Consider the following 12437-nt stretch of genomic DNA (forward strand, 5'->3'; position numbering starts at 1 on the left):
ATTGGAAAGGAATTGTTTTATTAGCTTTAAATACAGATTACTACATTATCTTTCAATTACCAGACCCTTCTTGTTGCTCTCAACTCTGAACATACCCTGCTGTCACACAGCCACACCTTCTCCTGCCTTTCCTCATGACTACCCAAGCATTCCCACTCACTCCAGTCAGTGGCCATCTGCAATTTCTCTCTCAGGTAGAGGCTACTGACCCCCTCCTGGTCCTGTGATAAGGAACAGCATGTACAGAGGACACTAGCATCAACAATTCTTTTCCATTCATGACCTAATTCTGATCTCAAAAACGTCCAGGACAGAAGCCTGGAAAGAGCAACCCATTGCCACATTTGGAGCTGGTCGGAGAAGACAAGCATCCTCCCAGTCTGTGTAACTTGCAAGAAAGAATTAAAACAGTAAGACAAAATTAAGCAATGGTATAATTTACTGCTCAGAATTTACTAATATCCAACCTAGGAAGAGCACCAAGGGCTATAAACATTTCAAGACACTTCACTATGTTTTATCACTATATTAGAGAGTACTTGACTTTTAACACTTATTTAAGAAAATAAAAAACTTCTGAGCAGTAGTTTCCTGTGAAGACATAAATTAGCATGTTCTGATCAGCCACAGTAAGTGCAGTTAAAGCATCTTCATGTCACTGTTATATAGACCAAAGCTTACATGTACTTTTGGCTATGCTCAGTGCATTTACAGAACAATCCAAATCTGGAAGGAGAAGGATTAACTGATGCTTTTGACATTATGATACAGGTCTGAGATTTGGGACATAAGACTTCAGCTCTGCCTCGCCTGCCTGCACAGCCACAGGCATCTCACTTAACCTCACCGTACTTCAACTCTGTATCTATGAACATATGGTAAAAATGCCTCTTTCGTTGCCAGGATTAATTCACATTGTGTTTAAGAGCCCACAAACTGGTTCCACACACAGGGGAAAGCAATTTGACATTTCAGCAGAGATAAACTACACTAAAGAGCTTATATTACAAGGGCTCAACTCTGGCAGATACTAAGTACCCTCTTTTCCACTAAACCTGCCTCCTGCAGTCAGCAGCTCCCTCAGCCCCTTCAGAGGCAGTTACCCTCGCCACCCAATGCCACATCAATGCCATTTGCTTAATGACTAGTGTCAGTTCCAACCCAGGTGCAGAATGCGGTCCAAGCACTAAAGCAGACGACATCAGGTATCTGAATCCATCCCTGGAGCTGTTAAACTTGGACTATAGCTCCTTGCAACAGGCTAAAGGAATCCTCCCACTGAGCATGCAGAGGCCTGAGGACCGTGTGTCTAACGAGGCTGTATCCCCACTCATATTTTAGCTTGGCAGGTCTGGTGCTCCTTTCATCTTTTGCTTCAGGTAGCTCTCTTTAATTAATAACATTTCTGAGTCGACACAGGGAACTTTCCACCCAGAATGAATGGCCCTCTCTCATTAGAACCATGACTTGTCATGATGTATTCAAGAGCAGAAGTGTGATTCATTCCCTTGTCTGGGAATGAGGGGTGTTACTGGGGAGTGGGGGGAGAAGAGTCTCTGTAATGAGTGACTGATATTTGCTGAAGTTGATATGCGACTCTGTCGGCTTGAACTGCCTTGTCAGGACAAGCCTTCAAGAAAGGTGATGTTCCTACTCAAGAGGTTTTCCTCGTTAAAGAAATTGCATCTTAACAAGAGGGAAGGGGAGGGATGGCAGGAGAGCTGCTGTCTCCCCAACCCCAGCCTGATTCACACACACCAAGAACTGAAAGCAGGTTGATCCAAGCACAGCCAGCAGAGGCTCAGCGCTTCATTTAGGAGCCCTCTCACACAACAGACTCTCTGCAGCAGCAACCAAATCCCTCCAACAGGTGCACCTTCTGATGGTGCACCACACCCATGACACAGCCTTTGGTAGCATGGCCGAGGACCTTGACTCGTGCTAAACCTCCATAAGCCCTTCTCAGACGCTTGGTGCTCTGGGCACCCAGAACTTCATGTTCTGGGCACCCAGCTCCTTGTGACTAGTGCTCCCTGTTGTCTGAGGGAAGACAGACAAACAGCTCTGTGGTCTTTCAAGGAAGCTCCAGTGCTCAAGAGCAATCAAGTCTGTAGTCACACAGTGCCCCATTTCCTGAAGATCCCTGAGCCAAGCAGAAGCTTTACTGATCCTTTAGCGGCTGAGTTTACATCTTGAATCCTGCAGACTCAGCAGTGCCAGACACCATCAGCAGAGAGCAGTACCCTGACAATTACTATTTCTCTGGTGCTTTTGTTTGAGCTACACACATTGCAACTCCTGGCTTAGGCAGGGCTATTTCCCTACCTTATCCCTATATCCAACACTGACAAGCCTGAAGATTCCTCCTCCTTGTTACAGCCATTTCCCCACATCCAGCTTGCTCATCCCACTCTGCTCCCTGGCACCTACCAGTGGCACCTACTGGAAGCCCTCACAGTAGACAGGCCAGTTCAGAAGACACCATTTCTCAGTTCTAGAACAGCACATGTAGACAGAAGCCAAACTAAATGCCCAGGCCACTGCTGGAGAAGCCAGGAACAAAGCTGCATTGTTTACCAGCCGAGCTAAGGACAACAGAGGACAGGAACTCACTCCAAACCACTCAAGATCTGGGTAAGAGGATTGCAGCTATGCAAGCAGCTGTCATTACTAAGGAAGCTGAGAAAAGAAAGAGCAGAGTTAGGAGTAAACTTGTCACAAGTGGTGGCTCCTTAAGTCAGGAAGCGTTGCACTCACCTCAGTGTCCTCAATTCCTCTGGAAGCCAGCCAAGTTTCTACCATGCAGTGTTCCAACAACACTCCTCCAAAAGTGGACAAACAGCACCACCTCCCTTCCTACTGACTTTTGTGACCAGCGTGTGGTCTCAACGTGGTAGCAAAGGGCATCAGCTACACCAGAGGTCTTATAGGGAAGCATGGAGTGATTCCCTGGAATACCTCATGGATGTTCCACGTCTCTGAGGCTCTGTCTCCCTGTCTGAGCAGCCTTGTTTCAGCTCTCTGCTTGCTCTCTTTAAAAAGAGATGCTCAGTTCTGCTTTGCTAAACCCTATTTGGCAATGTGTCTAAACACACGCAAACTTAATTAGTTCAGGAGGGAGACTCGGCATTTGTGGTGACGGATAAAAGTAATGGGAAATGAGACAAGTCAGAGCTGGCAGGGAGTCCTCACTCGAGCCTCATCCACTGGCATGGTGCTAATCAGATGTGACGCTACACGCTGCAGCACCCAATCGGTGACGGAGCAGCGTGATGTGCTACTCACCAGGCGGCTGCAGCCAGACTCCTGCTATCCATGTGCTTGGAAACACAGAATGCATTTTCTGCTTTGCCCTGAAGACGCTTCAGGATTGAATTCTGAAGTTAATGGTTTAAAAAAAAAATTTAAAAGGAAGAAGGAGAAATGAACCACTCTCAACAACCTCATGGCCAGGAGTGGAGTCTTCTTTTCCAGCTGACTAGTGAGGGACAATCCACGCGAGAGACCACAGCAAACAGTGAACAGTGTATCTCCACTCCAGAACAGCATGTCCCTCTGAGCCAGCTCACCTCACAACCTCTATGGCTCACCACAAATGGGGCTCATCTTTACCTCTATTTGCCTGCTGTAGAGCTCTGAAGAAAAAAAACAAAACGCCACCCGACACATCCAGGTTGCTCTTTCCATATGAACACCAAGTTAGGATGTTGTTACCTGGGAATCTTGGCAGCCCACTGTGAAGGGATGGAAAGATGGGCTTGGAGCAAAGATAACTGTTTGTCATAACCATCAACAAAGTGGTAAATCGGACTCTCACAACAGCAATACAGGAGTAAAGAACAGAGAAAATAGAATACATGAGAAACTGAAGCTTAGCACAGCAACTGTGCTGGTCTCTAACAGAAGCTTAAACATCATATATATTGAAAAATAACTCACTCCTAATTTAAGCAGTTAACACAGGAACTTGCAATATATATGAGCTCTGGACACAGCCTGAGCAAAGACCAAGATTCTGACTCAAAAATTCAAATACCACCCCTCTGTCTCTGTCTGGAGCCAATTTCTCATCACCACTAGTGCTTGTGCTGAGCTTTGGACCCCATATTTCATGTTTCACTAATTACACAAAGAAAAGGCAAGGAGCTGCCACTCTGCAAAGACTACTTGTCAGGGAAGAACTGGTGCTGATTGCTCCTAGACTATGTGCAGTTTATTTAGGCTTCCAGCTTGGGGAAACCAATGTCACAGTGAAAACCAAGTAACACTACTAACGAGTTGTGGCTGTCAGTTTAGGATGGGATGTGTCAAGCCTATGCTTTACTGGTGTGATAACAACAGGAGTCTTTACCCAGCACCACAGGGAAATGAAAAGCTGAAGCAAGATTATACAAATCCAAGGGAATTCAGCTCTGTAGGAAACTGATCTGCAAACACTTTTGAGATTGAACTAATTTAATTTTTGGACATTTATCTCCATTCTTACAATAACATTTTTAGGTTGTGGCCTAGCTATTTTTCTAACAAAACATGCACATACACTAACACTTGCAGATCCCAGTGCAGGTCCCCACTTGGTACTTGCCAGATATTCATCCAGCTGATGAAGATGACCTTAATGATAAGAACACCACTGGAGTATGACAGACCTGGCTTGTATTCTGATTGTATTCTATTCCAAAGAATACTCTGTGATTCACATTGAATTACTGTGCCAAGATTTCACAAAAAACCTTAAATGCAGGAAGTCAGGTAAGGATCTTCACACATGACCATCTGAGTATACACTCAGAAATATCCATCCCTTTGGAAAGCATGTTGGGTAAAAGGCAAAACATCACAAAGCTCCAGTTTAAACTTTTATTGGTGTTCTGAAAGGCTTCACTCACTATAGGGAATATCCTAAGCAGTGATCTTGCACCATGCCCAGCACTCACCTGTCTTCTCAAACAACTCTCCTCTCCCAGTTATGCATGGCAAACAACAATTTCCCTAAGAAACAATGACTAGAGACAGCTGGAGGATTGCAAGGACAAAGACATATGCAATACAGGCAAGCATAGAGCAATAAAGCTCAGGAAAATCTCCCTCCCCTCCCATACTCACATCACTTTCAAATCCCAGTCTCCACAGGTCACAAAAATCGACTTGACGCTGGGATCTAAGAGGCCTTCCTTTGCCATCCACTCGTCAACCCTCTGAAAGGAAGGCAAGAAAAGAGGATGAGTTTTGCAGAGACAGGCCGAGCCACAAGAGTTAAACTCAGATAAGCTGCTTGCAATCAAGAGAGAAGAAAATTGTGATCTTATCCAACCTCTCCCTCTCTCTCTTCTCTCTTTGCTTGCCATCTCAACAACAGCACGTTTGGACCTTTGAAGATTTCTGATAGGAGACATCAGGCAACCAGAGGAGAGATGATCTTATCAGACACCGCAGCAGCTCTGCTTGTGGAGGGATGAAAGTTGTGCAGCGTTAACGGGACGATACAACTGTGCTGTTACTTGGCATTTCTCCTCTCCCTCTACCAAAGAGGCTCGTAGGAAACACAACTTTTGTCCCCTCCAGTGAGGAGAAAAGACAGGTGTATTGAGATGGCATCCCTCCCCTACTGCATTTCTCACACACACTAATTCATATAGTACCAGGGAATACGGGAAGGGGAAAAAAATTGAAAGGCTGGGCACACACAGACACTGTGTGGCAGTAACAAGCAAAGCCAGGTGTCTCCTTCCTCTCCAGGCTGGATCCCTCTTTCCTTCTTACAGTTCTGAAGTGCTTATTCAGGGTAGTGTGGATTTAAAGTGGATTCACTATTCCTGATCAACTTCCCACAGGGACAGATGTTCTGGGTCCTGGGCCATGTTAACCTGGAGAATGCAATCCACCTCAGGGATTAAAGAACTAACTTAGACTAGAAGCTCTGCACAGACAGAAGCCCTGCACAGACAGTTATTCCAGCTAAAACTAGCAGACGACGTGCCTAAAATCTTGCAGCGGCAGGCAATCAACTGTTATTATGCAACCTCACTAGCAGCATTTTCAATACTTGAGCAACAGAAATCCCTTGTCTTTTCCCTTGCTTGACACCTTTCACTCCTGAGTAAACTAGCATGCCTCGGAAGCTGCCTAACCCGAATCTCTTTTTAACCTAGAAACATGCTGTTGTATGAACAATTTTTCTGTCCAAAAATGAGCTCACATGAACTTGTCCAGAGTTGGGGACAGCAGTGGTAAACTTTCTAAACTCCCTGATGTAAGTGCCCATCAAGTGCTGTCTCCATGGAGGATTTTAACACCTTTAATTTGATTTCCTCAGAGAAACACTTGTTGCAATTATTCTGATTAGGAACAATTAAGTAACACAGCAGTGGAAATCCTGACAGAGACAACGCATCAAACACCAACCTGCAGCCCAAGTAGGCTCTCCTTGAGGAGATTTCCTACACTATCTGACTATCAACAAAAGCTATTGATGGAGAAATACTTCCAAGCTAATTAAGCCTTAAATGCTCTAGGAATTCCACATTAAGCAGAAGGTATTATTAGGGCTGTATCTGCATTCACACATCCTTTAGATTAGATTTCAGAGGCATTTTCTTTCTATACTCCATGTATTATTGAGCATTTAAATAGGTAGAAAAAATAACTGAATAAAGCGCTGAGGGAGGGGAAAAAAATGAAAGCAGAATCTCCAGGAGCAGTGGTCTTGAGCAATGTCTCGATGCTTTAAAACTGGCTCAAGAAAGAATCGCCTCTTCTCCTATGTACTGGCAGGAGTTTGGATATCTTGTCAGCACCCTTGACATGAACAGCTGGAGATGACAGATCAATGGTTCAATAATCTCAGCAGTGTGTCACCAGTGTGACAGCAAATGTTATTCTAATGAAGCTGTAATCATAGTCAAATTACGCGGTTCGATTCTCAGCAAGGGGAGGGTGCAGGGAAAGAGATGAAGAGGGGACTATAGACCAGAGGTCAGAGTTTGAGAACTAAAGGTTACTGTGCTTACCTCAAGCACTTGCTGGAGGCTCGGCTGCCCATCCACCATGCCTTGAATAATCCCAGTCAGCTGAAACAGAGACAAACAGAAAGCAGTCACCAGAGCAGCACTCAAAAGATCGTTAGAGAGGTCTAATCTCCTGTCCATCTTTCTGCAACCAAAACATGCTCCTGGGACCCACATGGGTGTTGATGAGGAACCAGCCACAGCAGAGTGACCCTGGTAGCTCCCCAGCCACAGGCAAGGGCACAGCTCCACCCCAAACACTGAAATATAGCAGGGCTCCTACCCACACCACAAAACCGCAAATTCTCAGCATGGCAGGGTCCACTTGGGGAGCAGTGTCATGCACCAGCATGATGCCATTTTTCAACATGACCTTCAGCAGTTTTGGTGTTGCCTTGATGTACACAGGCAGTGGTAACTAGCAACGTCTCTGGACATTCCTCTGCTATCATAGTGACACCAAAATTTCAGTGTTAGATGAACCAAATATAAAAGTATTGGCAAGTGAGACCTGGAGAGGACCCAGTCATCCTCCTCTGAGCTGGGCAGACAGCATGTGCATGTTCCCATAGTCCTTCACAGCATTCCTCGGCAGTTCAAAACCGTATTTAAAATAACAGAATGAAATCTGAAGAAAGGCACTTTCTTCCAGAGCCCTGTCTAGTCTGTTTTCCAGTAGGCTCCTTAGAAGAGGTCCTGCCAACAGATACTCCTACTGACTGCTCCTAAACTGCTCGGCTGTTCAAAGCTAAACACAGGCATTAAAAGATGCAGTCTCATGAGCTTCTCCCCGTGTCTGCCCAGGAGAGCTTGAGGCACATGGAAAACAGATAATTTTTCTGTCTGCCTTCCAACTGACAAAACTGTCTTTTAACATATTGAATATCGGAGTTCAGTAGCTTGCCATCAATGCACCCAAGTAATTAAAAAAATCATTATTAAAACAAGTGCACACTATGGGATTTCACTTCATATGGCACTTTCCTGAAGCTACACATCTCACACATTTTCATAAAATAAAGGTCACGCACAACCTAGAAGCATCCACACCTCTGGAAGCCATAGCTTCCAGTTAAGAGATACTGATGGCCCCACCATCACCCAGGAGTAACTCTTCCACACAGACCAGCTCAGCCTACTTGTAAAACATAAGTCCTCTCACAAACCAGAGGGCTCTGTTTTATTAAGTATGTGGCAACTGAAGGAAGCTAAATGGTTTCTATCTCTCAGTTTCTTTGGCTGCTTGGCTTACAGCACTGAACTTGGAGGACAGAAAAAGAAATGATATTAAACTCCAATTAAACTGTAATTACATTTAATGAATACCAAATACCTGACTCACTGAATAAACTGTAAGTGGAAAGATTATTTTCTCATAGTGACTCCCATGAAATGGCAATACATACCTTTTAGGGAAAGTATTTTAATTTTAAGAATGCAGAGTTCCTTTAGGTGTGTTTCTTAAGTTCATCAAGCCATTATGAAATGGAATTTTAGGAAAGTGGAGGGACACACTCTTTTATATTTCCAAAACTGTTTTTACATTAATCTCTATTTTAATTGTGTTAACAGCTGCTACCTACAGACTTACATACTCTGAGAAGCAAATAGATTTGAGGAACTAATGCAGGGCTCTTTAGAGCAGTTTTTAAAGCTCTCTGGCATGGTTTTTGCTTTTCTTGCCATCTTTCTCTCCATGTATTCTTCTGGCAGAGGTGGACAGCTCACCTATTGCAAAGTGCTGGTTCTGCCTTTCAGACAGCAGCTCAACACAAATCTCTGGAAGTGACTGCAAGGTGTGTTTGGAAAGGAACACAGAATCATAGAATAGTTTGTTTTGGAAGGGACCTTTAAAGTTCATCCAGTCCAACCTCCCTTGCAGTGAGCACGGCAATCTTCAACTAGATCAGATTGCTCACATCCCTGTCCAACCTGACCTCGAATGCTACCTCTCTGGCAACCCGTGCCACTGTTTCATCACCCTCAATGCAAAAATCTTCTTCTGTACACTTAGTTGACTAGTTTAAAGTCATTACTCCTTGTCCTGTCACAATGGGGCCGAGCTGAAAAGTCTATCTTATAGGCCCTCTGAAGTACTAAAAGGTTACAATAAGATCTCTTGGGAGTCTTCTCCAAAGTGAACAACCCCAAACTCCCAGCCTTTCCTTATCCCTCTGCTCATCTTCCTGGCCCTCCTCTGAACCTGCTCCAAGAGGTCCAAGTCTTTTCTGTGCTGAGGATGACATGTGACCTTTCACTATCTCAGCCAGTACTGATGCAAATGGTTTCTACCATTCCAGGCACCCTCAGAACTGTATCTGTGGAGCACTGCACCCCTGATGCCATGGGAGAACATGGTATAATGGCCTCATCCAGACATTTCCCATCAGATGAAGGGAGGGATATGGAGGCAGATGCAGAGGTGCCACCAAGAATCACTGCTTATTCTTGCCCAAAATTCCTTCTGTCTTTCCCTGCCAGGCCAAGCAAAGTACCAGCCTGCCTGTACACATTGCCAAGCATACGCACACAAGATTCCCACTGCAGAAATCACACAAAGGAATGTATCTGCTCCAGAGGTACACTTCAATACAGGTCAGAGTGCTCAAACTGGACCAGATTTCTACTCTTTCATCCTTTCTGATACTTTTTGTTATCAGTTATGTCCATCTGCCACATCCAACCTAGTGCATTGGATCTCTGCAGCATTATCTGGTCTTGCAGCTTTGAAAAAGTATAAAAACATAAAACTGCACAATTGTAAAATTTCACTGGTTATCCCAAGAAGCATGAGGTACTTGGGGACATAAGCAAGCTATAATGCCTTTATCTTTTTGTATTTTTATTGTCTATTCCTTCAGGGAAAAAAAAAATCAATAAAAATTAGACATAAAAAGAGAGCAAAGTATCGTGAAAAGATCTGTACAAGCACCTTGCTTGTAGAGGGCTCTCCTTAAGCTCCGGGCAAGAACTTTCTTGGGCACCAGAAAAATCATCTGGATCTTCCAAAAGGGCATGATGAGCTTTATACACCTAGTAACAGCTTTTAACAACTTCTTCACCTAAGCATTCAGCTCACCCCTCACAATAACCAAGGTCATGACCTGCTGTTTTACAGAAGCAGGCCAAGAGAAAGGGGACAAGAAGAAGTCTCAGAGTGAGGCAGCACTGGAAGACAGCTCCTGGCCATTGATGTGGGGAGTTGGAGAAACATCCTGTAGCCAGGGGAGAGCACAGACACACCAAAAGGTAAGCAAAGCAATGTCTTGAGGGGGGCAACAAGCTTTCCACCCTTCCAAGTACCCTTCCCATGCTGTGCTGTTGTCCTCAAGAAGGAAGAGGGATGGAAGAGGTAATCCAAACCCAAGGAGTAATGTCAAGCAACCCCAGTAACCCTTCCACACAAAGTCTACACAAAGCAGTTCTACTGCTTAGCAAAGGCAGAGGAGAGAGGGGAAATCAGCAGCACAGCAGACAGGCTCCCATGTAATGTCAACACCAGTGCTTTTCCTAGAGAGTTTATCTGGAAAGACATCGTATTTCTACTCCAAGACAGTTTGCTGATTACCTAAGCACTTGTCTCTGGTGTACCATCTGATAATCAGGCCTGGTCTTTCTTTGTAGACAAAGAGGCCAATAAATCTCAACCTTTGTAAGTGGAGGTGCCTAGACAAAGCCCTTTACTGGCATTTAGCAAAATTAGTATTTTTCAGAAAACATAAAGCAGCAGAAAGTCAATAACAAGTGCTGGAGCAGTTCAGGCAGCAGCTCTGCAAGAGCACATCCTGGCTGTGTCTCTGGGGTCTCAAGTGAACCTACACCAGTGGCACAGGGATGATCTCTGCACTACCTAGCAGCACCCCACTGTTTAGTAAGGTTCACTAGTGGCTCTCAGGGCAGGGTTTCAAACTCAGCCCCATACACTGGCCCCAGGAACAAGTCCAGTTAAACCTCCAGCCATGATTCCACTCTTGGACCTCTTGGCAGCCCCCTGCAACAGGCCAGGGGACTGCCAAGCCAGGGGTCAGGAAGGACAGGGGTCATGGTGGGCACTAAGTAGCAAGAAGTATAATGTGGAGGTGACCAGGAGCCAGTGATGTCAAGGGCAGGACTAAAACCAGACTCCTAATCCATGCTGTTAATAACAGAGGACTTGCCAAACCTGCTAGTGCAGCCTTTTTGTACCATTGATACACACAGGTGGGGGCTCTGCAATCGTTTTGCCTGCTCGTCTCAGTACTGCCCATTTTCACCCAGCTCTGGACATGATGCCAGACCGAGGTTCACGTCAGAGTCTGCAGCAGAATGCTGACCTGGGACATCTGTGCCATCCTGCAAAAGCACAGCCATCACAAACACACAGACACACTCAGCTTCACTTGCTTCAAGGCCCCACACAGGAGACACAAACATTTGGTTCAGACCCCCAAGAGCAAGAGAAGAAACCATCACTGCAGTACAGGAGCATTGGATGGGCTGACTGTTGGTCACAAGGTCATCATCTAGAGAACTTCTGAATGTCCCTAGATTGCAGCAGGCTGGAGGCTCTGTTCATCTCATGAAGCTGAACCACAAGCACACACCAAACAAGTCATGCAGATTCTTGTGCAAGAACAGAGCTGCAGTCTTTAGAAACGGGAAAGGATACAATAGAGAGATTCCCAAGAAGGAGTTTTGGTGGGAGTTAATGAGACAACTTCTCTCCAGAATTTAGGTGACTTGCAAGGCCGACATTTTGCGCTCAGCTCTAGAAGGTGACGTTGTCTTTAGCAAAGATCAGGTGCAAGCTGTGAGATTTATCACATTTGTACAAGTATATGTCCAGCAAGTCTCATGGGGATAAGGACAGCCAAAGTAGTTGCCCAGCCTTCTAGCATTAAGGTTGCAAAACCATTTTCATTATAACCCTCTGTTCTCACACATTTATAGCTTTCTGAAAGCTCTTCTCTGGGGAATAATGTTTTCTGTGCTTAGTCTTTTTTTAAGTTTAAATAAAATACCTTCATACGGTTTTGAGTTACAGGAGAATAAAAATAAGTATTTGTTTTTACAATGTGAAAATATGGAAGGGGCTGGTTGGTTCTGGAGGGGACTCCACCTAACACAGAGGAGTCATTTTTCATCAGATTAGTACAGGTGGGACAAGCCCTCCACGGGCTTAAGCCTGTAGCCACAGAGTAGGGGAAAACACACCATGGTGTTGATGACAAGACAGGGACAGAATGAAGAACTTGAATATGCTGATTCCCACAGTCAGTATTTTAGTCATTGAGCTGATTCAAAATTGAATCAATGGACTGACAGGAAAAAAAGCCCTCAAAGCAAAAGGAACTTAAAGTTTCTTTTGAGGATTATAGCAAGGAAGGAAAACACACTTTGAAAAACAGTTAACTTTTTGGGTTGAATTTAAAAAAAACCACAAAAAAAACC

At 44.7% G+C, this 12437-nt stretch overlaps 1 protein-coding gene across 6 annotated transcripts in view; it reads right to left on the minus strand.

Annotated features, from left to right (window-relative positions):
- The window catches only part of ERI3 (ERI1 exoribonuclease family member 3), a 128272-nt gene that overhangs the window by 91371 nt on the left and 24464 nt on the right, over positions 1-12437 (minus strand). For all 6 annotated transcript variants that reach the window (XM_064428674.1, XM_064428677.1, XM_064428675.1 and 3 more), the window contains exons 4-5: positions 7011-7070; positions 5107-5198 (exon numbers count right to left, since the gene is read on the minus strand). In XM_064428674.1, coding sequence (XP_064284744.1) covers positions 5107-5198; positions 7011-7070 — 152 coding nt within the window. The remainder of the gene's footprint in view (positions 1-5106; positions 5199-7010; positions 7071-12437) is intronic.

This window comes from Passer domesticus, chromosome 7 (genome assembly GCF_036417665.1).
Source record: "Passer domesticus isolate bPasDom1 chromosome 7, bPasDom1.hap1, whole genome shotgun sequence".
Taxonomy (NCBI): Eukaryota; Metazoa; Chordata; class Aves; order Passeriformes; family Passeridae; genus Passer; species Passer domesticus.